This window comes from Chamaea fasciata, unplaced genomic scaffold (genome assembly GCF_029207755.1).
Source record: "Chamaea fasciata isolate MVZ Bird 193981 ecotype frontalis unplaced genomic scaffold, bChaFas1.0.hap1 SCAF_20, whole genome shotgun sequence".
Lineage (NCBI taxonomy): Eukaryota > Metazoa > Chordata > Aves > Passeriformes > Sylviidae > Chamaea > Chamaea fasciata.
Window position 1 is genome coordinate 8,776,240 of NW_027094105.1, and position 27,720 is coordinate 8,803,959.

Genomic DNA, 27,720 nt, shown 5'->3' on the forward strand with positions numbered 1-27,720 from the left:
CTTTCATAGAAAATGATTATTTCTCAGTTAAACCCTACATTTAATTCTCCTGTAATCCATCTCTTTCATCTTCATACATTTAACAATTCCTTTGAATAAAATGTGCTCTAAAATATCTTGGGCACTGCAGATTTTTAAAATCCTAATTAGCAGCTGCTGCAAGGTTTTTCAATTCTTGGAAGCTGTAACTTTTTTTTTTCTTTTCTTTTTTTTTTTTTTTTTTTGCTTGCTGTACCCAGGAAAAATAGAGACAGAAAGCCCCAAGGCTGGGATGTGATATGAGAAACCATTTGGGTTGTATCTGTGGATATGGATCAAAAGATATATGTCTGAACCACCTTAGATTTAATGGTCAAATAAAAGAAAGGGTCAGGAAAAGGCGAAAGTAGCAGAATTTTACTCTTGTACTGTCTGTGGGTTGCTGGCTACAAACAATGATAAATTAAGTTCTAACCCTGAACTCCCCCGATGGGCCCGAAGTAAGACTTTAAACCCCTTTGTTTCGCACTTGTTCTTCAAGGATTAAAAGAAGTGTTTGTGAGCAGCAGAAGCAAGAATTATCTTTTCAGAGACCTCAGTCATTATCTGAGTTTTAAACTCCTCTGAAACCCTTCTCTGGGGATGTTGTTGGATTTCTGCTTCTCATTAACGTAATGAAAATTCTTGAGCCCATATTTAGAAATGAAAGGAGACTTCCATACTGGGCTAGAGCTATAAGAGGTGCTAAAATCCATTACTAGTGCACATCCTGAATTTATGGAAAGGACAGGACTTCTATCAAACCGCCTACGCGCAGCCTTTTATCGGAGCTTCGGTTTGAGGAGAGAGAGCTCTTCCCTGCCGAGAGAGGTACTTTGGGATGAAAGAGCTCTCGACCCAAAGGCTGCCCTGCTTTCATCTCTGCTCAGCGAGAAGACTCGTGAAGTTAAAACTTTCTCTTTCTATACCAATTGTCACATAAATTCGGCCACCGAGTGATCTCACAGAAGGCCAGAACGGGTCAGACTGGAAGGGACCACAGCGGGTCCAGCCGGGTTATCGCGGAGCACCGGGCACAGGATTGTGTCCCGATGGCTCCGGAATATCTCCGGTGAGGAGACTCCACACCCTCCCTGGGCAACCTCTTCCCGTGCGTGGCCACTTGAGTGACGAGCGCTTTTCTAACACTTGCAGCTTGTTGGCTGCTCTCTGTTTCACGGATTGGATCAAACATCAAAGAACATTCTTTTGTTTTTTAATTTAAAAAAAAATTATATAATCCGTATTTTGCAACGCTCAGGGGAAACTGAGAGTCCTTGCTCCCCTCAGGGACACCGGAGGGTCTCAGCTTCCCTGAGGGACACGGACAGGCCCGTCAGGGTCACGGGCAACCCCCGCTCCCCTCAGGGGACACGGGACGGCTCCCGATCCCCTCAGAGGACACGGGACAGTCCCCTCAGGAACACGGACAACCGCGGCTCCTGCCAGGAACGCGGGACAGTCGGCGATCCCCTGAGGGACGGGGACAGACCCCGCGCCCCCCGGGGCACCATCATTGCCCCCGGGCCGGGCCGCCATGGCCGGCGCGTTGCTATGGCGCGGCCCCGCCCCGCCCCTCTCCGCGCGTCCCAACATGGCGGCGGCGGGCGGGGGCCGGCGGGCGCAGCTGCCGCTCCCGGTGCTGCTCCCGGTGCTGTTCCCGCCGCTGCTCCTGCTGCTGCTGGTGGCCACCGCCACGGCTCGGCTCTACCGGCCCGGGCACGACCCGCTGACCGTGCTGACGGCCGGCTCCGTGCGGCCGGCGCTGCTCAACTCCTCGGCCGCCTGGGTGGTGCAGTTCTACAGCTCGTCCTGCGGCCACTGCATCGCCTTCGCGCCCACCTGGCGAGCGCTGGCGGGGGACGTCAAAGGTGAGGCTCGGACCGGGTCACCGCACACGGCCCCGCCGGCCCGGTGCTGTCCCGCGGCCCTTCGCGGCCTCCCGCCGTGGCCGGAGCCGGTGCAGGGCCGCGGCGGTGCCTGGCGGTGCCCCGGGGGGCTCCGGGCTGGGGGACCGCGGGGCCTCGGTCACTGTGTCACCTGTGCGCCGTGCCACGTGTGGCCGGAGGTTGTGTGAGCCGCGGTGCCTTGGCGTGTGAGCATCAGCCTCATCTCCTGCTCTGGTGTGTGAGCATCAGCCTCATCTCCTGCTCTGGTGTGTGAGCATCAGCCTCATCTCCTGCTCTGGTGTGTGAGCATCACCTTCATCCCCTGCTCTGGTGTGTGAGCATCACCTTCATCCCCTGCTCTGGTGTGTGAGCATCAGCCTCATCCCTTGCTCTGGCTGTGCTTTGGTGTGTGAACATCACTTTCATCCCCTGCTCTGGTGCTGCCTGGTTTGTGTGCATCACCTTTATCCCCTGCTGTGGTTGTGCTTCGGTGTGTGAGCATCAGCTTCATCTTCTGCTCTGCTGGTGCTTTGGTGTGTGAGCATCACCCTCATCCTCTGCTCTGGTGTGTGAGCATCACCTTCATCCCCTGCTGTGGTGTGTGAGCATCACCTTCATCCCCTGCTCTGGTGGTGCCTGGTGTGTGAGCATCACCCTCCTCCTCTGCTCTGGTGTGTGAGCATCACCTTCATCCCCTGCTCTGGTGTGTGAGCATCACCTTCATCCCCTGCTGTGGTGTGTGAGCATCACCCTCATCCTCTGCTCTGGTGTGTGAGCATCACCCTCATCCCCTGCTCTGGTTGTGCTCTGGTGTGTGAGCATCACCCTCATCCTCTGCTCTGGTGTGTGAGCATCACCTTCATCCCCTGCTCTGGTTGTGCTCTGCTGTGTGAGCATCACCTTCATCCCCTGCTCAGGTAGTGCCACGCAGCCAAAATAGCACCTGGGACAGAGCAAGGGGTGGATGGTGGAAGCACACCTCCAAATTAAAGGTTTTGAAGGAATTCAGGGGCAAAACATCACCTTGCAAGTGCACAGCAGTCCAGCTGTGGGTTTTCATGTCCCTGTGTACCCGAGGTTTGTTTAGACTGAACTCTTGAAAGTACGATGTTTATCTTATAAATGTTTTATGAAGAGAGCAGCTTGTTTCAGAGGATAAACAAAAAAACCAAAAAACCTGTGGTACTGGAGAGGCCGTGCACACACTTGATTTATATCTTGCAAATTCAGTGAATTGTGAATGGGCTCTAAGGGAGTAAAGGGCCACCAGAAAATAATACAAAAATCAGGCAAAGTGAGAACCAGGTTTTCAGATTTATCAATTAGTGACTCTAAAAGTGATGGTGGCCTCCACATCTTATGCTGAGGGACCTGCCTTGCTGTCTCAGTTTTTTGGCGGGTGCTGAAGTGTTTGAGTCTATTTGTAGATTCAAGGAAACAAACAGGCCCCTGAGGTATCGATTAAAGTTCAGTACTTCTGCTGGGGAGGAAACCTGAGATCAGATTTGTAGGAAATGTTATGCTTAATATAGCAGTGTAAAAGGCTTTTGAACTACTCTTAATTTCACATTTCACCCAGGAGACTTTTCCAGGATGGATACAGCAGTTTTAATGCACTTTGAGAGGGACCAAAGAGCTCTGGCTGTTTTGTGACACTCTGAAAAGCATTAACAACTCACGTGAAATGTAGGTGCAGTGTTCAGTGTACATTTTAGGTGTATGGAAATGGAAACCCACCCTAAAATAGGTCCTGATGAACTCATCACATGCTGAGGAATTGTGATTGTTGAGCGAAAACTCAAAAGCAGAGAAACACAGAGCAGTCATGGTTTTCAGAGCATTTCAAATGCTCCTTCCTTGCACGAGGGGTTTGTTTATAAACCAGAAACTTTTTTCTGTTTAATTTGCATAAGTTTATGTAACATTTTCTCTACTGCTTTAGTCTGCTTGTGGCCAAAATATTATTAGATCTTTTCCTTCTTTGAAGTAACAAGAAGGTCTTTGAGCACAGCAGTGGAGAGCATGAAGAGCCCAAACTGGTCAGAGCTTTGGTCAAAATCAGACAGGGATTTATGCAGGATTACAGCAGCGTGATACCTTTGTGACTTGTAAGGACTTCTTCAAATACGTATTTTCTTTCTCTGCAGACATGGGAACTGCAGATGCTCTTATGCACTTGTATCACTGCAATCAGTTAGAGGCCTCTCTCTCCTTTAAATCCATTGAGTTTTTATGAAAGCTTTCCATTTAGAAAGTGGATTTTGAATGTTTGTGGACATTGGCACAACCAGCAAATGCTCTTGGCTTCTGGTGCTACTTGTCAGCCAAATGTTTCTATTTTCAAGTTGGATGAATGGATTTTAGGAGACTGAGAACAGTCACACTTTTCTTTTGGTACCTTCATCAAAGAGACCAAACCCAGAACGTTTTGCCCCTTTTAATCTGTCTCAGCATTTCTTTTTCAGAAATATTTATTCATCTGCTAGGATATTAAAGGATATCCTTGAGGCTGCAGATTTTGCATTAGGGAACTCCTAGATCACTGAGGTTATGTTTGCTGTTTTGGTGTCCAAACGAAATCCAGTTAAATTGGTGCAAGAGCTTTGTCCAAAAAAAAAAAAAAAAAAACCCTGTACTAATAGACTTAATTTTTATTTTGTTTCTCATTTGTTAAATTGTGGCAATACTACCCTTGCAGACTTCACTGCAGAACATAATCGTCCTGAAAAATAGAATCAGTGTTTGCTTCTGTGTAATTTATGGGGTTTTTTTTTTTGATACTCCCTCTCAGAACAGACTTTAAGCTCAGTCAGTGCTGCTGCTTTCCTAATCGCACATTTCATTTTATTACAGCAGTGGCCAAAATGGCCATTAGACTTAATTATCCTTTTTCTGTCTAAAAGATGATTAAGTCTATCCAGCAAAATATCCATGGGCTGGAATAATGTGTAGTAACAAACCCTTGGACAACCTGTGAATTATACACAGAATCAATTCACTAGGATTTGGAATAACTGTCCAAATTTAGCAGGTTTCGTTTCAAATCCTGCAATAATGATTCCCTGCTAGAAATTGTTCATTGAACACATTTGGTGGGGAACTGCAGTCACCTCCTCATGGTTCAGGAAACAGCCAAGTGTCAAAATAGGCAACTCTCAAGCAGCTGTGAGGGAGAGGTGCCTGTGATGAGCCTTTTGCCTGCTTGGCTGAAACTTCCTGATGGAAAACACCCAGGTTTATGAAAAGGAAATGTATTCCTTGTCATTCAAGGTCGATGCTCTGGCATTTCTCACACGGGAGGTTTGACCCACCTGCAGGATTCCAGTTTGTCCAACACAGGCCTGCCATTCCGTGGAGCTTGTTTAGCATAAACAGAGATTGTGTTGGGTAATGCATCCCCATCGTTTGTGAGTCAGTATTTCGAAACCACTAATGCTAATTTAAAATTAATCAGCATTTAAAAAAAAAACCCCAGCCCTGGCTACAGTGCCGCAGTAACTCCAGAGTGTCAGCTGTGCACTCCAACCACTCTGGCATCCCTCGGAAAGGAAAAGCTCCGTTTCCAGCAGCAGGGATGCAAAGCTGCACATCCCAGCTGGTGCTCTTTAACCCGAGCGTTTGGTTGGGGTAGGGCTGCTTCTTTTTTTTTTTTTTTTATTTTGTGCGGGGTTATTTGCATTGTGCACAGAGAGCTCCTATTCACGGCATGGAGGAGGATCCAGACAGGTGGAAAAAGGAGGAGGAGGAGTGGTGAAAGTTGAATGGAGGAGATAACCAGAAGCCAAACTTTCCTTTGGTATTTTGCATTTTATTTGATGAAATGGGCTGTTGTGTCCTTTGTGCTGCTGTGAATGGGTGCCCATCTGCTCCGGCGTGTTTCAGGGCTCTCCTGGTGCCCGCACAGCTCTTGGCATGTTCAGCACAAACCTCTCCATCAGCCTCCTCCAAACACAAGGAAAGGTCAAGCTAAATTTCAGAGACCAGACCTGCCCATCAGCTCTTGAACTTGATGAAGCTTTCATGCTCTTTGCTATAAAAGCAGGTTTAATTTTAGCGCTTTTTAAATGTTATTGGGAATCGTGCGGGACCTTCAGATTCTGCCCCACGGCTGGTTTGATTTAACTTTGCTTTAAAAAGCAACTGTCTAAGGATTCTCTTGGAGTGGTTCTTCCTTAAAGTGATTGCTGCAGCAGAGCCTGGCTCAAAAAGATAAATTCCCAGCAAAAAGAGAAGGGAAAAGCTGTAAGTTAGTTGAAAGCTTTTATTGAAGTTATGTATTTATGGAAATCCTTGAACTCTCGTGGTTATTGCTATAAAGGAAAGTCAGAAACACTCTGGTTAAAACTCAGGTATTTTGGGGGGTATAGCTTATGTATTTCTGAACAATAATGCCAGATAAATACAGTTTTCAGCAGACACTGCATGAGCTGGGGGTTGTGTGTAATTCTGAAGCCTCTGAGAAAATTGTAAATTGGAGAAAAAGCAGCTTGTTAAAAAAGCTCTAATACAAGGTGCATCAAATTTATGGGTTTGTAATTGGCAGCCGTGTGGATGAGTAACTGTTGGATGAATTTTATCCAGTTATATACATTCTGCATGCTCTATTTTGTGGGCACAGCTAATGGAAAAAGCTGAGGAATTCAATTCAGTCCCTTGCAAGTGCTGGGTTTGCCCTGATTTCATCTTGCAGGATTCACCCCTGGAGCTGCTGCATTGTGTGCTGGGATTCCTCTTGTTAAGGTGCATGGGAAACACTCATTGCAGCCAAGACAAACAGGGAGGTTCGAGTTATTTTAAAAATCAGTAGATTGTATTACACTTGGGGGATGGAAATGAATGGCAAATGAGAATCGACCCAGGGCTGGATTTTTATGCCACTGGAATCTCTCAGAGTCCTGTTGCTGGTTTCCATGGGAAGCAAGGTAATTCATCAGCTGGGATCCCTGGTCACTCCTGCTGAAAATTGAAAGATATCTTTGTTTGCAGACTGGGAATCTGCAATTAGAGTTGGAGTGCTGGACTGTGGGGAAGAGGGGAACTATGAGACGTGCAAAGAATATGGGATTCACTATTACCCAACTTTAAGGGTAAGTGGCAGAACATCCTGCCTTAGGCAAGTGATGCATGTTTTATAGTAATTAAAATGTGTAACTCATTGTTCTGTAGCTGGAGTTTTGCTTTGCTGAGAAAGCTGCAGAGTTGATAAAAAATTAATTTGAGGGGGGCTTGCTGAATGCAAGAGCTGACGCAGCTGTTTTGAGCAGTAATTCAGTTCTGAATCAGAAAAATTCTTCTTGAAAGAAGATACCATTCTGTAAAGTATTATGTTACTACATGTATATAACCCCTAGTTTCAATAGATTTATTAGATAATAGCCATTTGTATAAGTATTTTTCAAATTCAGATGTTACAGGATTATTAATAATGTTTTTAGTTTTGGTGTGTGAAAGTAAAGGGAACACCTGGAAATTGCTTCATGAAAACAGCTGATTGCATGACCAATTAAAAATTTGCCCTTGATGGATCCTTCACTATTTTTGTGATTAATTTCATAATATTTTTCATAATAAACTGCTTAAATTGCCTTTTAAAGAGAATGCCACATTAGCCAAAAGTATCTGCCATTGTTCATTTTTAAGTGTAAACGCAATTTTTACCTTCTCAGTCGTTCTGTATTAACCACATTATTAAGTATGAGCAGCATGTGGTGGATGGAGAGGGTTGAATAAACTGTTTGTCATGACAGGAGAGGGAACAGGAGATGTTTCAGTGTAGGATTTGTGATCTTTTACCCTGATAGTAAAACCAATCTTTTAATTTTCATTTACTCATCAAAGTTGTAGGTATAAATTGTGATATCCTCTTTGTTAGACACTGAATCTTTTCCATTTTATTTTTTTGGAGCAGAAGGCAGCCAAGCTCCCTTAGATCTCCTGTTTAACCACTGGAGGGAGTTGGGAAAATGTGAATAGTGTTCTAAGTACACACACAGTTGGTAGCACTGATTTGGTGATCATTTCATTTGTGTTTGGGTTAATGTTTGCAGTACAGGATCAATACACACCACTGAATTATGCATTAAGATATTTTTCCTCTTGCCCTCAGGTAGGTGAGAAGCAGCTTTTTGGAACTTATAGGCTAAGAGGGAAAACTGCCTCCTGACCAGATAAAGAGAAATGTTTTGTAGTTACAGCTGTAAAAATAATAACTCTTGGAAGCCATTTTTGTTCCTGAACTGGGCTTTTTTTGTCTGATCCAGTGACTTTTCTCTTCTCCCATGCAGTACTTCAAAGCATTCACAAAGCAGTTCACAACTGGAGAAAATTACCAAGGTAAGAACATTTTACTGTAAGAAATTCCCAGAGCAGTTTTCCTGTCAGCCAGGGCTGTGCCTCACAAGAAGAAATTGCGTGTCAATTCCTTTGGACAGGGATGGGGTGGACACTAAATAGCTCTTTAATAAAGACAGAATATTTCAAGTACTCTATGAAATGTTAATCAGAGTTTTAGGCAGTCAAAACATTCCTTCAAGAAACTTAGGGATCACATTCCTATTTTTTTTTAACGTAGCTCTTAATTCTCACAAATGGCTTGTTAATTTTTTTTAAATCCCCTTTATTTTCCAGCACACTCCTCCTCAGCACGAGATCCAATTTGCTCAATCCTGACTCGGGTGCCTTTTGATCCCTCAGCCACTTCCCAGGCATCCTGAGTTGGGAGAGCCCCTATTCAGATGGTGACTCCCTGAAAATAGGCTTATCCCAGGGTTTGACAGGATCACAGCTTGAGGTGGTTTGTCTGGGACAAAAGTAGTGTTGTCCCTTTCTATGGATGAACATTTAAAAGGCCAGAGGTCAGAGGAGAGACCACCTGCACCATTAACCCTTCCTGTTCTCTTGTACAGTTTTACCTTTTGGGCATTTGAAGTATTTTCTGCTTTTTAATGTGGTTCTTTTAAAGCAAATAAAATATTCTCACATTTCAGTTATTTCCTCCTCTTGTTCCATGTTTTTTTGGCCTCACCATTTGGTAGGAATGATACACCTTGGCAGATCTGCTGAAGTTGCCCACAGCAACTGCTGTGAAAATGTTCACGTTGAGAATCAAGCATTGTTTGAAGAGAAAATCAGCAAGGCAGGCAGATGGATGCATTTGGAAAAGTCTTGAGGTTTCATTAATTTTGGGGTGGGATGACAGCTTTTAAATAGGATCTCACAGCAACATGAGAATGAAATCCTACAACTAAATCCTTCGTTCCTTTTCTTCAGCCAAATGGTATGCTGGGTTTTAACTCTGAATTTAAAGCAAAAACCTGACCCAGAAAAGCATGAGAAGACCCACATGCACAGCAAACTTTCATGTGAGTCATTTTTTTTCCCAGTTTTCTGAAGGGTTGTGTTTTTTTGGAACCTGTTCCCAGCAGGAGCAGATCGAGAGCTGCAAACACTTCGTCAGATGATGATTGACTTCGTCCAGAACCATTCCCAGGAGGTGAGACCTCCTGCTTGCCCACCACTGGATCCAGTCTTGTAAGTTCCTTGTTTTCTAATGTAGCTGCTCTCTGTTTACTCAGTTTATTAAATAAACTGTAGAAGATTAAAAATCAAGTGAGGTGTTGTTTTTTTTTTTTACTACCAGTTCTGCTACGAGACTGTCAAAGGCAATTCCATGAGTAACAGTGGGTGTATTGCATTTTGTGCTAAATTGTGTTTCTTTTCTTCAAAGGTCCAGTGATCTCCCATCTCTCTTTGAAAAGAGCAGCCACCACTACACAGCCATTGTGTTTGAGAGCAACAGCTCCTACGTGGGCCGAGAGGTAACGTGGGACTTGTGAGGGACAGAGTGACTGTGGCTGGATCTTACCATAAACCAGCTAGGTCTGAGTTTATTTAGCCAAGCAACAGCTCTCTGATGGCAGCACTAGAGCAGCTCACACACGTTTGGGGAATCATAAAACCCAGGGGTTTTATAGGGCTGTGGTGTTCACTCACACACAGGAGCTTGCTTACAAAAGAATGTGATGTCATGTTCACTTCTTCCATTTTTACTTTAGTAGGAGGTTAATTTATCAATTTCAGTCTCAGCACAATTTTCTTTCGAGAATTTGAAAGATCACAACAGAAATATTGCCAGATTACAGTAGTGTTTTGTTACTGCTAGAGAGCCATTTTTAGGACTCATTCTTCTGGCCAACTGTTTGTAATAATCTAAATTCTCCGGTTCCCTTTCTTCACGTGTAAATTTTGGGAAATTTAGATGGTAGCATAAAATTATTTACCCAGTTCAGAAACACAGAGGAAGTCTTTAGGTTTTGCTTCCCAATAAAGTATTTAATTGGGCATCATTTCCCCACCTAAGGAGCCTGCTGTTAGCTCAGACAACTCTTACTTTTCTCTTCCTGCCAAGATCTAGGATAAGTGAAAAAAAAAAAAAGCATAATTATCCAAGCGTAAACTATGTGGAAACATCCAGTGTCTTCAAAATGTTTCTAATTAGATTTGATGCTGAGGTGGCTCAGTGTCAGGAGTGGAGGAGATTGTGCTGCCAAAAATGGGAATCACTTTGGGATCAGGCTGCTTCCAGGCATTTGTTCTCTGGAAGCTGCTGTGGTGATGCAAGTGGGCATCACTGAATAAACGTGAAGGTTATAAAGTTCTTCAGCTTATTATCACACTCTGTTTGTATTATCTACAGTTAGAAGGGAAGACAGAGTCATTTGATTAACACGAAGTGGAGTCTGCTCTCAGAATAAAAAACGCTTGCTAGTGTTCTGTGGTATTTGAGCTTTATAGAACAGTTTAGTGGAACAGAAAATAGCATTGTTTTCATGTTTACAGCACAAGACAAAATGGACAAACCTTCCCATACTGCTGAAGAAAAGGAGGCCATGTGTCATCACTGGTGGAAGGAGGGAGGAAAAGAGCAGAATAGACCAAGAAAAAAATAAAATAAATAAAAGGGAGATAGGAGTAATAATTCCTAGAGAAGAGTAAATCTTCTTTAAGTGAAATTGTTCGTGTGCATGGAGCAGCCATAGCTGCACTTCCTGCAAACAGCTTAATGATGCCCTTAAAGGATGATGCACTTCACCTGTTTATGTGTCTTGTCCTGCAAGATTGGATATTCCTTGAACAATGTATAATTCATGGCTTCCTTTCATCACCCAGGTTATCTTAGACTTGATCCAATATGAAAACATCGTGGTGAGGAGAGCATTGAATTTTGATAAACCTTTCCTGGAGAAACTGGGGGTCACCTCAGTCCCCTCCTGCTACCTGATACAGCCCAATGGCAGCCATGGATTAATTAACAAGTAAGTAATTATCTGTCAGAGGGTGGTGGGGAGGTTCACTTAACTTGTAAAAATGTCAGGATTTGATGTCCTGACCCCTCATCAATACGCTGTACTGACTGAAGTTGTGTGTTCCCTATATTATCAACAAAAGACCTAATACTGCTTTTACTTACCACTGTTGCCTATTTATAGCCTTAATTTATTACTGTGATACTTCTGAAAGGAAAAATCCTTCAGAATAAAAGTGGAAAAAATAAATGAAGCATCAAAGTTCTTTAAAAAACCCATTTCTTGCGTAACGAGAACTGACATTTGGATAATCATTTTTTGGATAATTATTTGTTCTTATTTTGAATGGAATTTCACACCCCTAATCCAAGTGATTTGTTATTCATAAATTGAACATCATTTCTTTTCACTTTGTATCAAAACAGGCCATACTGCACTAGGACTGTAAAACATAAACCAAAGTGAATATCTTACTTTATAAATACAGTTATTTGCTTTGAACACTTTAATCTGAGATTAAAAGTGATCTCTCTTTGTCCATTTGCAGTTTGAAGCCTCTACGGTCTTTCTTTTCTTCATATTTGAAGTCACTGCCAGGTGTAAGGAAAAAACTCCTTTTGCCACTGCAGCTGCCTGCTCCAGAAAACAAAGAGGAGAGCACAGAAATCAAGGTGTGGAAAGAGTTTGATAAGTAAGTGATGCTCTTGATTTTAATAGATTTGGTTATTAAAAATTACCTGCAGCTTTTTCCTGCCGCATGGGGAGCTATGCTGTAATTTGTTATAAAATCCTTGTGCAGTTCCATATTTTACTTCATTTCACTCCATTCAGTTCAGTTGTGAGCAGCTTTTCAAACAATCCACAGGTGAAATTGCTGAGGTATTTTGGTTTTAGCAACGAGTATCTGCACTGCTCTAGAAGGAAAGTTCTTACCAGAAGTGTTGTGAAATAGTCAATTGCCTTGAGCATACCAAGGACTTGCCACCCACTACCTGAAAGAAGTGATCAGTGCCCCTGAAAAAATAAATGGGAAAATACCAAGCTGAAACATTTCTGTAGGAAATCCTCTGTGTGTGCAGTACTGAAACAGTGCCCACTGAAAAGGCCTTGTCAAATGCAAGTAGAAAATACTAAAGTCACTGTAAAGGATGTTTATCACCCCAAATCCTCTGAGGTTTATCTTCACCCTCTTTCCCTCTTTGAGAGAAGGATGCAAAGCCTTTGGAGAGAGATAATCCCTCAGCATCTTTAGATGGGAAAGATGTGGGACTGAGTGCTTTAATATAATACTTACTTTCCTTTCGTAGACACTATTAGTGTCATCTTCTTTCAGGGACTATTATAGAATACTTTATATGGAACATTCTCTTAGCAAAACAACTTAGTTAAATTGAGCTGCTTTCCAGCAAGGCAAAATCTTGCTGACACGAATCTCCACTCCAAGTATCTTCTAAATAAGATCCTTTTGGGGAACCTCCTGCATTCATGTGGATGTCTCTTTATTTAAGGAACTTGAAGCAGAATTTGGATGTTTTTTATAATTTAAGTGAGTACTTTATTAATTAATGAGTTAAATTCAGAATAAGTCTGTGGGTTAAATTAAATTATAGATGTAGTATATATGATTATAGATGATTCTGTCTTTTAATATGTTATTTAAGAGGTGGGAGCAGCCAGTTTTTCCAATGATTGTTTTTTAATTCTGTTTTTCAGCAACAATAGTGCTGCTGAAGTCTTACAGGAAGTGTTAACTCTGTGAAATTCTGTTTGTTCAGGTGCATTACCCTGTCTCACACTGCCTGAAAAGCACTGAAAGCTGGGGCTGTGTGCCCGATGCATTTGTCCTTCGTAAAGCGGGTTTAGTTATGAAGATATTTGGTTGTGAGAAGGAACTTTGAAAATGTTTTGTTTGGTTTATATGGTTTACTAGTGCCTGTCAGAACTCTAGCCTTAAGATCTGCTGTGTTTTAACTCAGGGATAAAGAAGCTGCAGTAAAACTGCTGCATTTGGGAGAGGATTTCTAATTCAGTCCTTCCCAACACTGACATTTTCAGCCTTGTTTGCACCCCTGCCCTGTGTAGGATCCCCTGTTGTTCAGAGCATGTCCTGATTCTGTTTGTGGTCAGCTCAGCAGAGAAGCTGTAATTTCCTTACCCCAGAGCTGTAATTTCATTACAAGGTAAAGCTGGCTGGGAGGCAAAAAGTTCAGTCAAATATAAAAAAAAAAACTTTCTCATGTGCGGTTGTGCCTCAGTCGTCCAAACTCTGCCTCAGACCGAGCAGTCCCTGCTGGGCAGGACTCAGTGGGGTGGCCAGTGCTGGGGGGGCTTTAATGACACCTCCTCATCAATTTTATGAGTGAGTGGTGAGGAAAGGAGAGGCAGGAGGCTGCCACAGCAGCCCAGGATTGATGTGTGTTGCAGGTCCAGGCTCTACATGGCTGACCTTGAGTCGGGATTGCATTTCCTGCTCCGGGTGGAGCTGGCCACGCACAAGGCACTCGAGGGAGCTGAGCTGAAAACCTTCAAGGACTTTGTCACCATCTCTGCCAAGGTAGGCACTGCTGGGCTTTGATTATTTGTGGAGATGTAGTGACTCCACCGGAAAATTTATCGTGGGACATAAGTCTCTGGAAATGTCTTGCGCAGCGTTGAAGCGTGTGCATCCTCAGTGGCTTAAGAAAGGGTTTGGTGGGTTTATTTAGAGGCTGTTTTTGAGCTATTGTGTGCTGTTCTGACATACTTACAGGGTTAAAACGCAATTTAATTTCACCTTAGGGGGTTCAAAATTAAATAAAGCTTAAGTAGTCTGCAACATATTGAAGAAACACTGTAAATATAGTCCATTTATCAGATTTTCAGGATAAGTAGCTATTGTAACTCAGTGGGATTAAACCAACCTTTGTTTTTCATTCTTGACTCTTGGATTTCATTAATGCATACTTGGCAAATGCTCTTCTATTTAGAGATGTTAGTAGCTTCTGTCTGAATTTTGAATATAATTGAGGTACTGATTTTAATTAAATGGGTATTTAAAAACAACTGAGGTATTGAATATAATTGAGTATTTCAAAATTAAAAATTTACATGCAAAGAAAATATATGTAATATAATATGATATGACTTGAAAAAATTTTAAATAATTTTGCTTTATAATGCCAGCTTCCTGAAATGACCAATATATCTTTATTTTTACTCACTGTGTAGCTAACACTATGTTTAATTTTTCAAAAGTGAATCAATAACTCTTAAGGGAATAACAAGGCCTGTAATGAACCATTTCCAAATATCTGGGTTTATCTGAAAATCAGACAGACAGTTCCTTAGCCAGCCAGCTCCCCCCTGCAGCCCTCAGAGGTCAGAAATCTCCAGCTGGCCTCATTTCTTTAAGAAAGTGTGGTGGTAATCTTTCCATCATATTATCCCTAAAACATCCTCAGTTCTCCCCTGTTGCTGATGCCATTTGAGTCCCTGGTATTGGTGATAAATGGGGAATGTTCTCTTTTAGGTGCCTGCTCATCTCCACCTGCTCTGTCCCACCAGGGGTTGCTCTCCTTTATTTGCATTTTTTTTTTGTCATGTAACACTTTCCTCACTGCTCTCATTCATATTTCCAGGTGTTTCTGTTAGGAAATTTTTATTATTCTTCTCCTGTTTATAGTGATGCTCAATCCAAAGGCACAGAGGTCTCTGATTCCCTCCTTGGGGAATTTTTGTGAGTGAAATCCTGCTCCCTCTGGAAGGGTCCTAAAAAATGGCAGACACTTGACTTAATTCTGTAATAATTCCAACCCTCATTAAAGCAAAATACCATTTCTGCTGTAAAATAATGGCCTGAGCACTGATTTACAGCTCCTCACACTCATCTGCCAGGCTGTGGCTCCTGTAAGTTCTGAGTTAAGGAAGTCCTTGATTCCAGATCACTTTGGAAATCATTGTTACACCTGAAAAGGAAAATGTTCTTCTAGACAACAGCTCCTAAACTCACAGAAATCTGATATAAGGAACTATTTTTTGTGATTGATCTTCCAAAAATGAGGATTTCAGCCTCTCTGTTTTACCCTCTTTTGAGCAACATTCTGAACTGAATTATCTTAATGTGAAATCCTAGATAATGTCAAGTTGTTCCGTAGCATTCCTGCCTGCTTCATTTTTTAACATTTTGCACAAAAAAAACCCTACTGAATTTTGTGAGCAAAAGCTGGTGTGAGATGGCTTTTTACTGAAAGCAGCAGAACAAGTAATTAATTTGCTCATCAGAAAACAAAAAGAAGCATTTTGCAGACAGCAAAAACATTCGGATAAAACCAGAAGCGTCTCGCTGTTAATGAGATTTGAAAATGTTTTCTTCTTTTGGTTTTATTTTATTTTTCTCAGCTTTTTCCTGGCCGTCAGCCTGTGGTGAAGTTGTTAGAGACCTTGCAGGAGTGGCTGGTGAGCCTTCCATTAGACAAAATCCCTTATGATGCTATCCTGGATCTGGTCAACAACAAAATGCGGGTAAGCTGTTCCCACTTCCAGCATAAAACGGGGCATTAGGAAAGGATAAGATTCCATCTCAATCTAAGACATCACTTACTGCTGCTCCCCCAGTCATAATGGAGTTATAAGAAGGTTAAAATGAAAATGAAGTGAAATCATTAGCAGAAAAAAAAAAACAAAAAAAACAACAACCCACGTCTGCACGAAGAAATTGAGATGAGAGAATTGAAACGCACAACCCCGGCTGGGTTTTAGAATGAGCAAGCAATGCTTGTTCCCTAATGTCATCCCCAGGGATGCAAGATTCCCAGAGGATATTTCTGACTTTGCTGTGCCTGCTATCAGCAGGATTCTCTTGAAGGTCAGAGTTTAAGTGATGGGAAATTTACCCACTGAAATGTGGATTATTCCTGAAGAGTTTCCCCAAATATTCCTCTCTAATTTCCCTGCTGGAATCCCATCCCATTTTGGTAAAGCCCTGTGACAGGGTTGTCTTTGCACAGAACTTAACAATTTCTTCCCTATTTCTGTCTGAAACTTGGAAACACCCTGTGTGTTTTAGGAAGAGGAGAGAGAAGTCTCAGGAAAGAAAATCTTGCACTGGATTTCAGGTGCAATGAATAAGGACTGGCTTTGTTCTAAATAATACTGAATTTTACAGCCAGTTAAGGCTTTGCACTGTAAATCCTGTACACCTTGTGAAGTAATAGGGAATTTTGAATGTGCCCAGGGAAGCTGGAGCTCTGTCAGTGTACAGGAATATTTTTGTGTGTTGTGTTCTTAAAAAAAACCCAAAAATCTTCACAGGTTTAACAGCTTTATGTGTTCTGTCAGGCTGATTTTAGTAGGTTTGATGTCAATGACTGACCAATTTGTATCTTGTCCAAAAGGGATGAGTTTTATGATGATGCTTCAGAGTATCTGAGGCGTGAGGATTTTAAAGTTTGTTTGCCTGAAGCATGAATTCGTTAAGAACAGGTGCAGAAAGTCATTTATTGCTCTTTACCCTGGATCACCTCAGTTCCAAGTGGGATGAACTGTCCTGCCACACTCAGTGGTACATTTAGCCCCCAGAGCAGCCTTTACATACCTGAAATAAATCTCTTTTTTATTTTGCAGATTTCTGGGATATTTCTGCCCAGGAAAGTCCAGTGGGTTGGCTGCCAGGGCAGCAGACCAGAGCTGAGGGGCTACAGCTGCTCCCTCTGGAAGCTGTTCCATACCCTCACTGTTCAGGCTGCACTGAGACCAAAAGCTTTGATGAACACAGGTGAGCAGCAGATTTTGGGGGTTTTTTTGGTGTGTAAATCCCCAAGGAATCCATTTGTGGAGGAGAGTGGCTGCAGGGCTGCACCAGCAGGGGTCAGAGCTTGGCTGCAGCAGGGAGGTTTGGAAATATGCTAAATAAAGTGTGTGGCCCTAGAGCTGGGAGTAATAAAGCAGAAAAAAGGAAAACAAAAATTTCAAACAAAGAAATTTTGAGCTCCCTGAAAAGAGATGAAAATGATTCAGGTTACCTGAGGTTGCATTGGGAATGAAATTTGAGGAAAATGAGGTTAAACCATACAGTTCAATAGCTATAAAATATGTTCAGCCATTAGCTGATCCTTCTGTAATGTTATTTCTTAAATACTGAATGTTTGGAATGTTTGGTTGGGTTGTTTGTTTTTTTTTTCAGCTGAATCTACCTGTCATTAATCCCTGCAGTGATTTACTGCTTTGCCAGCACTCTGTAAAATTGCTCATTTTTAGACTTGCAGCATCTTGTGAAGCTGAGTGTTAATATTCTGGTGATGATTCCTGTTTAAGAAACGTTCTGGTTATAAAATCTATTTTCCTCACCCAATGAAAATAGAATCACTAATGCTAAAATTTGGGTTTTGTTCTTGCCAGGACAGTGCTTTGTTTGCTTACAGTTCTATTTCGTTTTCACTTAAAGCCTTTTAAATGTCTTTTCCAAGGAATATGCGAATTCTACAGGGACATCATAAAACTCAGAAATTTTCAGTTTACCAGTTGTTGATTGTACGTTAAAAAGGATTTTATTATTTCACATTATGGATCCATACATTTGTCCAGCATTATTTGCAGTCAGAGTGAAAACCCTTCAAATCTGAATAATTCTCCTGCAGAAGAGACTTTTTTTTTTTTTTGACAGCAAATCATTCTGTTGTTGATTTTTGTTTCTCTCTTTGTTTTGTTTGTTGCTCATGGGACAATAGATTGAATTTCTTCAATTTAGTGCATTCACTGCCCGGTGAGCTCGAGGGGTTTGTGCTGGATGATTTTGAGCTGTTTAGCAGAATTCTGCATAACTTAAATTTCCCCTTTTAATCCCAAAGTGTTTGATCAAACCTAAAAAAAAAAAAAAAATAAAAATAAAAAAATTCTTAACGTTTAATTACACAAAATTGCACCTCAAACTGTGTGTTTCAAGCATGAGCCTGAAGTTAAAAATACATTGTAGAACCTGAGAACTCTTTGGCACAGTTAACCCTGGCTGTAAATCGGGCCAGATATGTGATGATCACTTCTTATGGTGAAAGAATTGGGTCAGTCTGAGACTGCGGGATTATGTCTTGGGAGGTTTTCCTCTCCTTATTGCTTGTTTAAATCCCATCTACTAAAAAGCATGATGTACTCCCTAATCCTTCCCACCACAGGTAGGGTTTTATGGTTCTTGTCCACTTTAAAGATTAGGGTTACCCTGAATTGCAGTAGTTTGGGAGGAAAGAGAAAAGGAGGATTACACAATGATACATGGCAGATGTTAATAGAAGATTCATCTGGGGGCTGATAAAAGAAAAACAAACAAAATGAGCCATTTTGCAATTGTTTTCTTTCTCAAGCAGATGTATTTTTTTTTTTCCCCTCTGCTTGAGGACCTGGCACTCCGGGTGAACTCCCTGTGGCTTTCTTGATAAAGTGATTTTATTGGGTTTTATTTGGTACATCTTTAATGCTGAATGGGGAAATTTGAACCTGCAGTGGCAGGAGGGATCCAAAGGAACTCAGGACAGAACTGCTCACACCAAGGATGTGTCAAATCATTGTAGAAATCATTTCCTGAGCACACTAATTACAAGAAATGTGGGTTTAGGTAACAGGATGTGTTGGTGTGAAAAGGGCAGGCTTCTGGATTTTATAATAAATTATCTGGCATTTTTAAATGTCTTGCTGAATTTGACAGATTTCCCTACAAAATGAATTTTCCAGGTTGTATCATTGCCCAGAAGAACAGATGAAATTAAATTTGTGTATGGATCTCTTGTTTCTCCACAGAGAGATAATTTGCTGCTTGTGTTTGGTGTTGGTTTTTTTTTTTTTCCCTAAATACATATTTCAGTATAAATAGTAAAACCGTTCTGCCTGAAATTCCATTTCAACTTCCAAAATAATTTTCCAGCCTTTCTTTTAATGCAGTAATTTAATCTGCTTTAATCTCATAGCTTTTATTTATACATGTCTGTTCAATCGCAGATATTGAATGGCTGAGGAGAAATCGTTTGTTTTTTTAGGAATTCTTTTGGGCTTTAGGGACTTCTTTTTGCTGCTGTATTTAAGAATATCCTATTGTTGTTGCTAAATAAAGATGTTGGTGAATCTTTATATATTTCTCTTATCTATAGCAGATGAGTGCCCTGATAGTTTGAGCAGGTTTTGTTGATTTTTTTTTTTCCCAAGAAAACAAAGCAATAGTAAATTACTGGTGGTGTTCAGCAGCAGGAGTCTGTAATTTGATCAATCTGCGCCATAAAATGTGTTTAATTTGACAAGTGTGCGCTCGTGGTAACGCGCAGGACATTTTTAAATACATTTTGACATAATTTACTGGGTCAATTAAGCATGAATCAGGAATTCTGTGAGACAGAGATGAAACCATTAGGATTTCCACAAATTATATCAGGTTTTCAAGGCACTTGGAGATGTAAGGAGCTGCCTGCTGACACCAGAAAGGCCACGAAGTTCTCAACCTGTGCAGGCCTTATCTTCCTGCTGAATTCATTCTTCTTTTGCATTATCTTCAGTGTGAGACTGGGAATGTTATAGAAAGACCCACGTGTTTGTGTTTATTTTAGGAGAAATTCCTGATTTATTCTCCCAAGTGTTGCTCAGCAGCTGCTCTGTGCACTCAGAGCCTGCCGAAAAAGCCGTGGAATTAATAACTCTAATGAGCTTGTGGTGCTCTCTAATTCCTCAGAATTGTGGAGGAGCAAACAGCCCTCACAGGCACCTTGTGCAGGACTCACCGGAGGGGGTTTCACTCTGGATTTTTCAGTAGCAAAGTCACCATAACTTCAGTGCCTGGGCAGGAATGTAGAGGTGAATGCAGAAAATAAACATTCATTTAATTACTGGGCAAAGAGCTTGGAGAAAGTCTCTAACTCCGCAGGAGTTTTGCGTGTTTTAACCATTTCACAATGTTCTCTGATAAAAATAATGTCTGGTTTTCATTAACTAAGTGTGGTTTTCCCCTCAAATTTTAAGATACTCTGAAAGGAGAACTTCCTCTGTAGAGACCCACTTGACTTTTATTTGATTGTGGTATTCAGGTTAACTTTGAGCACAGTTGTACAGATTGTGTTGTATTTATTGCTGTAAACAGCCACTTTAAATTGCAAAAGTGGTTCATTTCAGATCAGGTGTCAATCCTGCACAGCAAGAATGGAGCAACTTTTCCTTTCCTTTTCCCCCACTTCACCTTCCTGCTGCTGGAGCTGTGCCTGTCCCTTGTCTTGCAGGTCTTGAGGACAACCCCCAGATTGTGCTGCAGGTGATGAGGAGATACATCCAGCACTTCTTTGGCTGCAAGGCTTGTGCTCAGCACTTTGAGGAGATGGCCAAGGAATCCATGGATTCTGTGAAAAGCTTGGACCAGGCTGTTCTGTGGCTCTGGGAGAAGCACAACGTGGTGAACAGCAGGCTGGCAGGTAGGGGAGAGAAACTCCTGGGAATGGAAAAACATCGTTCTCAGAGCTGGTTTCTTTGAGATTTCACCTGTTGCATGGTGAGACTCTGGAGCACAAATCAAGGGAGCAATTCAGCTGCTTAGTGGATAAAAAACAATTGCATTTCTTTCTGTTCCAGTTTAGGGTCAAAACCTGCCTTTGTTTTGTTTGATGGCAATTGAGCAAGAGGCTTCCTCAGGATAAAAGAACCTCAACTCTTGGCAGAGCAGCAGCTGAATAAAATGAAATTACTATATAAAGGAAATCTGTGCCTCCCTCCAGCTCCCTGTGTTTTCAGTTAGACTGAAAGTGCTGTTAAAAATACTGGTTGTGTTTAATCCATTCTGTTATGGAGGTATCAAGTAACTAAAGCACTAAAGAAAATTGGTTTCTCTTTGCACTAAATCCCTGTCTGCTGTTATGGATCTGGGTAATACAGCGTTAGTTACAATTTAAATATGCTACTTTGTGTTCATGTTATGCTCCTGCTGCATTCCCAAGATTTATGAAGAATTAAATACTGTTGTGAGCACAAACGGTTTGCCTCCTTTTCTTTGAGGAGAAAAGAAGTAAATAAGAAGAGATTAAATAAAAACATCCCCTAATTTTGGTTCCTCTAACAGGCAACTCCTGCGGACTTGGGAGTTGCTAAGTGGTGGAGCAATGCACTTATTTAGAACATTAAGGTATTGGAAAACTCACATGGATATTGATTTAGGTGTTGCAGCAGCCAGCTAAAATACCCTTTTAGTAAGAAGTATAAACACACTGGAATAAATAATAATGTTAAATTATGCTTTTTCAGTTTGCTGAAATTCCTCTGTGGGACAGTGATGTATTTTCACCCTTAAAAGCTGCATCTGTATTTGTGGTGCTGCGTGAGAAATGATGTTTGGTCAATGGAAACGCCTTGGGCTGGGGGTCAGGATATGGCTCTGCCCTATTGAATTATTCCCTGTTCCTTTGGAATGCTCAGGATTTACAGCATTTCCCTCTTTGGCAGGAAAACACAAAGTAACAGAGTTTTCTGTTTGTAACCTTGCTGCAACACGTTTTGTTTCTGCATTTTCTACTGAAACAAATTGATTGCTGAGCGATCTTTAGGATAAAAAAAAGCAAATTTGCTCTCTTGCTCGTAAATATCAAGGAGACAAATATTTTTAAATGTCATTTGAATCCCTATTTTACCCAAAATCATGGGGAAGTCTCCTGCTTTTAGAAGGAATAAAAAAGAATAAAATGAGAATAAAACACAAAATAATTATTTCTAAAATATTTTAATTGCTAGTGTACTAACAGGTAGATAAACTAGGGGTTTTACCAGGTGGCGATTTTTTTTAATGAAGATTTTCTCTATTCACATTTTAAAATACTGTTTTTTAGAGCAAAGTGTGAGACCAGCTGCAGCATTCAGCTCTGAAATGTGGCCAGAGCTCTGAGCATCTGAAATGTGAAAATTAGATCTAATTCAACACAGCGTTACATATTTAAAGACTTGGGTTTTAGCTGAAAAAAATACATCTTAAACATGAACATGGCTTTTAAAACACTGCAAACAGTTAGTTCTGGTAATGGTGCAGAGCTGTGGAAAAGCAAGCTTGGGATGGGATGATTCTCAACAAAGAAACATGAAAATATCCCGGTGTCTGGCCTTGGAGCTGCTCTTGCAAACCAGGCAGAAAACAGGGATTAAGGAGTGAAAAGAGCAGTTTGTTTTGCACCATAATTCAGGTTAACCCTGCAGGGCCCAGGCAGTTGTGTGTTCCTGCCTTCTAAAAGCAGCAATTGGCAGGATTTGGGGTTGGGATTGAAATGCTGCAGCTTTCACTGTGAGCAAAGGGAAATCATTGTGATTTAGTGTTTGTAGTTTGAAATGGTTTGGGTGAGAATTGATGAGAAAACTTCCAAATTTGTGATTGTCTTTGTTTAATTCAATTATTGTGCTGTGGCTTTGTGTGCCAACCTCACTGAAAGTGGAAAATACTCCCTGGGCAGTGACTGATGCTGCTGCAGCTTTCCCAGTTCATTCCTCCTGACTTTTTTTTTCTATTTACATTTTTCTCCTCCCAATTAGGTGATTTGACTGAAGACCCAAAATTCCCCAAAGTTCAGTGGCCGACTCCAGACATTTGTCCTGCATGTCATGAAGAAATCAAAGGGCTGCACAGCTGGAATGAAGACCAGGTCCTACAATTCCTCAAATCCCACTACAGCAGTGAAAATATCCTCTATAAATACACCGAGAGCCAGACTGACCCCAGTGACAGCGAGCAGGGGGACACGAGGGAGGTGAAAGACAAAAACCTGCTGAAGAACTCGGGGGGAAATGGAGAAAATCAACTCCAGGAGAAGGAGAATCCAGCAGATCCAGGCTCCAAGGTGCTGGAGAAACCAGGGGGAAATCCGGGAGCTGTCCAAGGTAGCGGCAAAAGCGCAGCTGCATCCCTGAACCTCAAAGGGAGCAGGCAGGCTGTGTCCTTCCTGGGGATTGGATTTTCCAACCTAGACATGAGTCTGTGTGTCATCCTCTACGTGGCATCATCCTTGTTTTTAATGATCATGTACTTTTTTTTCCGGATGAGGTCCAAGCGCTGGAAAGTGAAGCATTACCGTTCCTCCGTGTAGGAGCTCTCGCTGTACGTGGCTGTTCGGTCCCAGACACAGCTTTAATATTTATGATCAGGGATTTTATATGCAGTATTCCTTGTTTTCAGAGCCCTTTTCTTCCCCCAGGCATTTCCCAGGTGTTCAGCGGAGCAGGTGGAGCTGGCCTTGAGATCCCCAGGCTTTGCCCAAGGCCACATCAATGTCCTCGTACGGGAGCGTTGCATTTGGCAGTTAAGATTTTTCCATGACTTCCCACCAACATCCTTTACTCATTTCCAGAGTAAACATTGCATTGTGCAATCCACTGTGCCTGCTGGAGAAGGAAATTGGATATTGTTTTGTGTGTTTTCAAGTCAGGTGTTATTTTTTTTTTTTTTTTAATTCACCCAGAGCTGATTTCACCTCCCTGAGTGCTGAACGGTTCCTCTGAATGGTACCTTGGCTGCTTCCCTGGGAGCAGCAGGAATTCTGATGGGGTTTTTTTTTCAGGAAACAAGAGTTCTCTTCTGATTAAATCAATTCTAAACCTCTGTGACTTTCTGAACTATTATTTACATAGTTAAAGTAGGGAGCATTCCATGTTCAGATCATTCATCCATTCTCTGGTGCATTCCAGCCAAGGATCTTTGTGTCATCACTGGGATGAGAGTTTTGGGGCACAATTAGCAGCCCCAAATTCTGATTGCTGAGTAATTATGGTGTTATCCAGCTGGAAACCAGTCCTGATGAACTCTAGGAAAGGAAAACTGTGTTTTTAGTGAAGGACAGCACGATTTGTGTTCCCATGGCAGAACAGATTGGCAAATCTGCAAGTACTGAGTTGCTCCTGTTGAATTTCTCCATCACAAGTGAGCAATTAACACTTCCCTTGGTATTTCCAGCTCCCTAATGGGTGAGGCCCAGAGCTGCCCCTTTCTGGGATGTGGCAGTTCCCTCCACAGGTCAGTGTGGGATCCATGGAGCAGCAGTGAGAAGAAACCGTGAAAACATTACAAATTCATCCTTGGGAGTAGGAGTTGCTGTGATCCTGGCTGGGGAGGATAATTCACGTCCTGGATAGTGAAGTTTATAATCCTATCCAATGTAATTGAGCATGTTCTAGTTATCCATTACCTAATCTTTAGTTAATCCTAATAGGTTTTGGCCTCAATGTTTTCTCGTGGCAGTGAGTTCTCCAGATTAATTATGTTATATAAAAAGGCTTTTCCTTTCAATTCTACATTTGCAACTTTTAATTTAATTGAATGTTTGCTGGCTCCTCTGTTACACGAGAAGGAATGAGGAGTCCCTGGCCAATTCTCTGGATTTATACCATTGGTGTGTCCTCCTCTGATTTCCCTCTGAAGCCCCAGCATAGAAAGTTTGAAGCCTGGCAACAAAAGAGCACAAAAACTCCACAGGGTTATTTTTTCATAATCAAATGTGGCCTGTTCACAAAATTGAGTATTTCTGACATGTGTCTGCAGCATCCAATAGGAATAACAAAACTGAGCTGCGAAGATTCACTGTCCCTTGTAGCTGAAGTTAATCAAAATAACACCCACATAGAGAAACAATTTCCTGGGTTTGCTGTGAATGTGTCAGAGGAAGAAATCTCACTTCCCATGACCCTGTTAGTCCAACATTCCTGCAGCGGGGCTGGGGTCTGTGCTTGTTGAGGACCCGCAGAATTCCACAGTTCTGGCACAAGGAGCTATCCTGGGTCTTTCCTCTTTAGGAATTTACAACTCCCATCCTTAGAGCAGCTGAGCTTGGATATTCAAACATCCTGTAAGCACAAGAGTGATCAGGGCCCTTTGGTTTGGGCTGGAAGCCAGTGTGAGATCCCAAGGTGAGACTCATTCAGAGGAAGACCTGGAGATTCCACATGGAATTTTGAAAACCAGGTGACTTTGGGGTGGGCTGATGTGGGCAGGTGTTCTCAGCCCACCAGCAAAGGACACTTGGCTTTAACAGAAAATCCAAACACCAGGAAAACCTAACCCAGCACAGCAATGTTGGATCTGGAAAATTGGGGCAGTTAATTCCTGCTGTCAGTGTTGCACATTCTCAAGTTGAAACTGAGAATTCTAACAAACACATACACCTCGTTTCATAAGCTTTGAGTCATTCTGCTCATTTTCATCTGCACATGAAAGCGAAAGGCCCTGGAGATTTGTAGGAATGATTTTGCCATTAAAAACCAGCAAATGTGGGTTTGGAATAAAGTTTGGGGGGGTTGCTACACACATTTAACTTCCACATTGCTGTGACCCTGCTGCAAAGACAACAAAAGGAATCAATACTCAAACTTCTGTGGCTTTTTTTGTCTCTTCAGAGTATAAAAGTATGAAATCAATGAAATTAGGATGTTGCTTGTCCATGTTGGTGCTCCAGGTCTTGCCAGTGAACCAGGCAAGGCTTTTACTTCAATATCCTCATCCGGGAAGGTTTCCTTGACTTTGATTTCACTTGAGTAGATCTTGGTTTGCTTGGGTTTACTTTCTGTCTTTCTAACGACAAATTATCCCATTTTATGTCTCTGTAACGATACAGTCTGTGCTGGGGGATGGGTGATGCTGCCAGGAAAGTGCTTCTGGTTTAAAAATTGCCTCCAAGCCCCACCTCCTGGATCTTGGAGCGTTTATCTGTGTGGTGTGCTGTCCACAGAGGTTCCTGCAATTCCACTCAGTGGGAATCGTGCTGTGCTGGGGGCAGTCACTTGGCCCTTTGTAATTCGTGGAGTTTTCTTCGCCCTCTGGATGTTTTCAAACAGGAAATAATAAAATAAAAATAGTGGAATATGCCAGGAGAGACAAAAGTCTGCAAGCGCTAAGGAAACCTGATGAAGTTATTTGTGAGAACTCCTGATTTTCTGTTTCCAGCAGTGCATCCATTCTGCTGTTCCTGCACAGAGCGGGGTGGGAACCAAGGTCCCAGGTGTGGTGTTGCACACGAGGTGTTGAAAATAGCGACGATACCATTTCAGTAATTTAAATGTTCTATTTATTTGAAGTCGGTAACTTGACATTTGCAAGTGTGTTCTGGTCGGGTTGGGTTTTTACTGTCTCGTTCCTCTCTCGGATGGAAAAGTGACTGTTTTGTACTAAATTGTAAATTAATGTGCTTGTTTAAAATAAACTGCAAACGTTTGGGCAAAGTGGATGCATTTGGGCTCTTCACCTGTGTTTGCAAATTGTTTTGAGCTGAACTCCATTGCCAAGACAGCTCATGAACATGTCCATGATAAACCAGATCCATCATCGTGGGGAGGTGTGTTTTTAAGCCCAGACTTCTCAGGAATCTGAACGAGGGAAGAGAAAATAAACCAGGAAGAAATAAATGTTTGAGTGGGTTGGTTTTTATTAAAGGCAGAAGCCCAAGCGAGGAGGGCCGTGGGCAGGTCTGGTGCCTGCTGCACCCTGAGCAGGAGGGGACGGGAGGGGGTGCAGGGGGAGGTCAGCACAAGGTCCTGGACGTCACAGGGTGAGACCACGGGGCTGGCAGGTGCCACTGGTGGTCCTGAGTGGACACAGCCCCTGACCTCTGTCCTGAGTGGACGCTGCCCCTGCCCTCCCTCCTGCCCGGCCACAGCTGCCCCACCCCTGCCCCGTGCCCGGGGGAACCAGCACCATCATACACGGGTTTGTTTAAAGTGCTTCCTTAGAGGCTCAGACTAAAAATCTACTTAAAAACCGAGCTTAAAAGGGACGGTGTGGGTCATCAGCTGCCCCCAGAAGATGTTCATGGCCCTGGGGAGGGCCAGGTGTCCGTGCTGGTGGCACCCGGTGTCACTGCAGCACGGTACTGGTCACACTCGGGCAGGACCTGGACCCCAACTCCCGCCTGGCATTCCCGGGTCCTTTATTTGGGGACCCCAATCCAGCGTCTTCCCGCATTTCCCAACCACAGAGGGCTGAGCTGTCCCGCAGACCGGAGCCTGTCCCCGGCCGGACGGACCATCCCTGACCCGGAGGAGGGGAGGGTGGTCTGGCACCCCGGGGTGGGCGCCCCGGGACCGGGGGCTCGCTGGGGGCTCCACGGCCACCCCCAGGAGCGGGCGAAAGTCCCGGTGCTGCCGTGGGCAGGAGCATATGTGAGTTTGGAGGCTCCCGCCCCTAAGCTGCTTTTATTAATTTGTAATCCCCTGCGAGCAGGAGGTAAAGGGATTCGGGGGATTAACGGGCTCACAGTAACAACCACAATTATCAGCTCCGGCTGCCTGGGGCAAGCGGTGCAGACACGCACGGGGCTCTTCCCAGACAAACACGGCCCCGGAGCCCCTGTGGCCGCCCCGACAGCTCCGCACACGCGGAAAAGCCACGGAGCAGAGCACAAGCACAGGCTCCGGGCACCGGCACACGCATCCCACACCTGTGTGCACAGTCCGGCACCGGCCCGGCCCCAGCGGCGCTCCCGCACTCCCGAAAACCCCGCACAGCCCCACCCGCGGCCCCGCGTGTTCCACACACACACACACACACACACACA

General features: G+C 42.9%; 1 protein-coding gene across 1 annotated transcript; it reads left to right on the top strand.

The window, feature by feature from the left end:
* The first annotated feature begins 1,555 nt into the window (after positions 1–1,555).
* On the top strand, positions 1,556–26,389 carry QSOX2 (quiescin sulfhydryl oxidase 2). The gene is made up of 12 exons (XM_066201163.1): positions 1,556–1,889; positions 6,894–6,994; positions 8,192–8,240; positions 9,329–9,437; positions 9,634–9,724; positions 11,076–11,221; positions 11,760–11,903; positions 13,637–13,766; positions 15,590–15,712; positions 16,814–16,964; positions 20,437–20,625; positions 22,718–26,389. The coding sequence occupies exons 1-12, from the start codon at positions 1,556–1,558 to the stop codon at positions 23,266–23,268; spliced, it is 2,118 nt and encodes a 705-aa protein (XP_066057260.1). The 3' UTR covers positions 23,269–26,389.
* Positions 26,390–27,720: the final 1,331 nt, after the last annotated feature.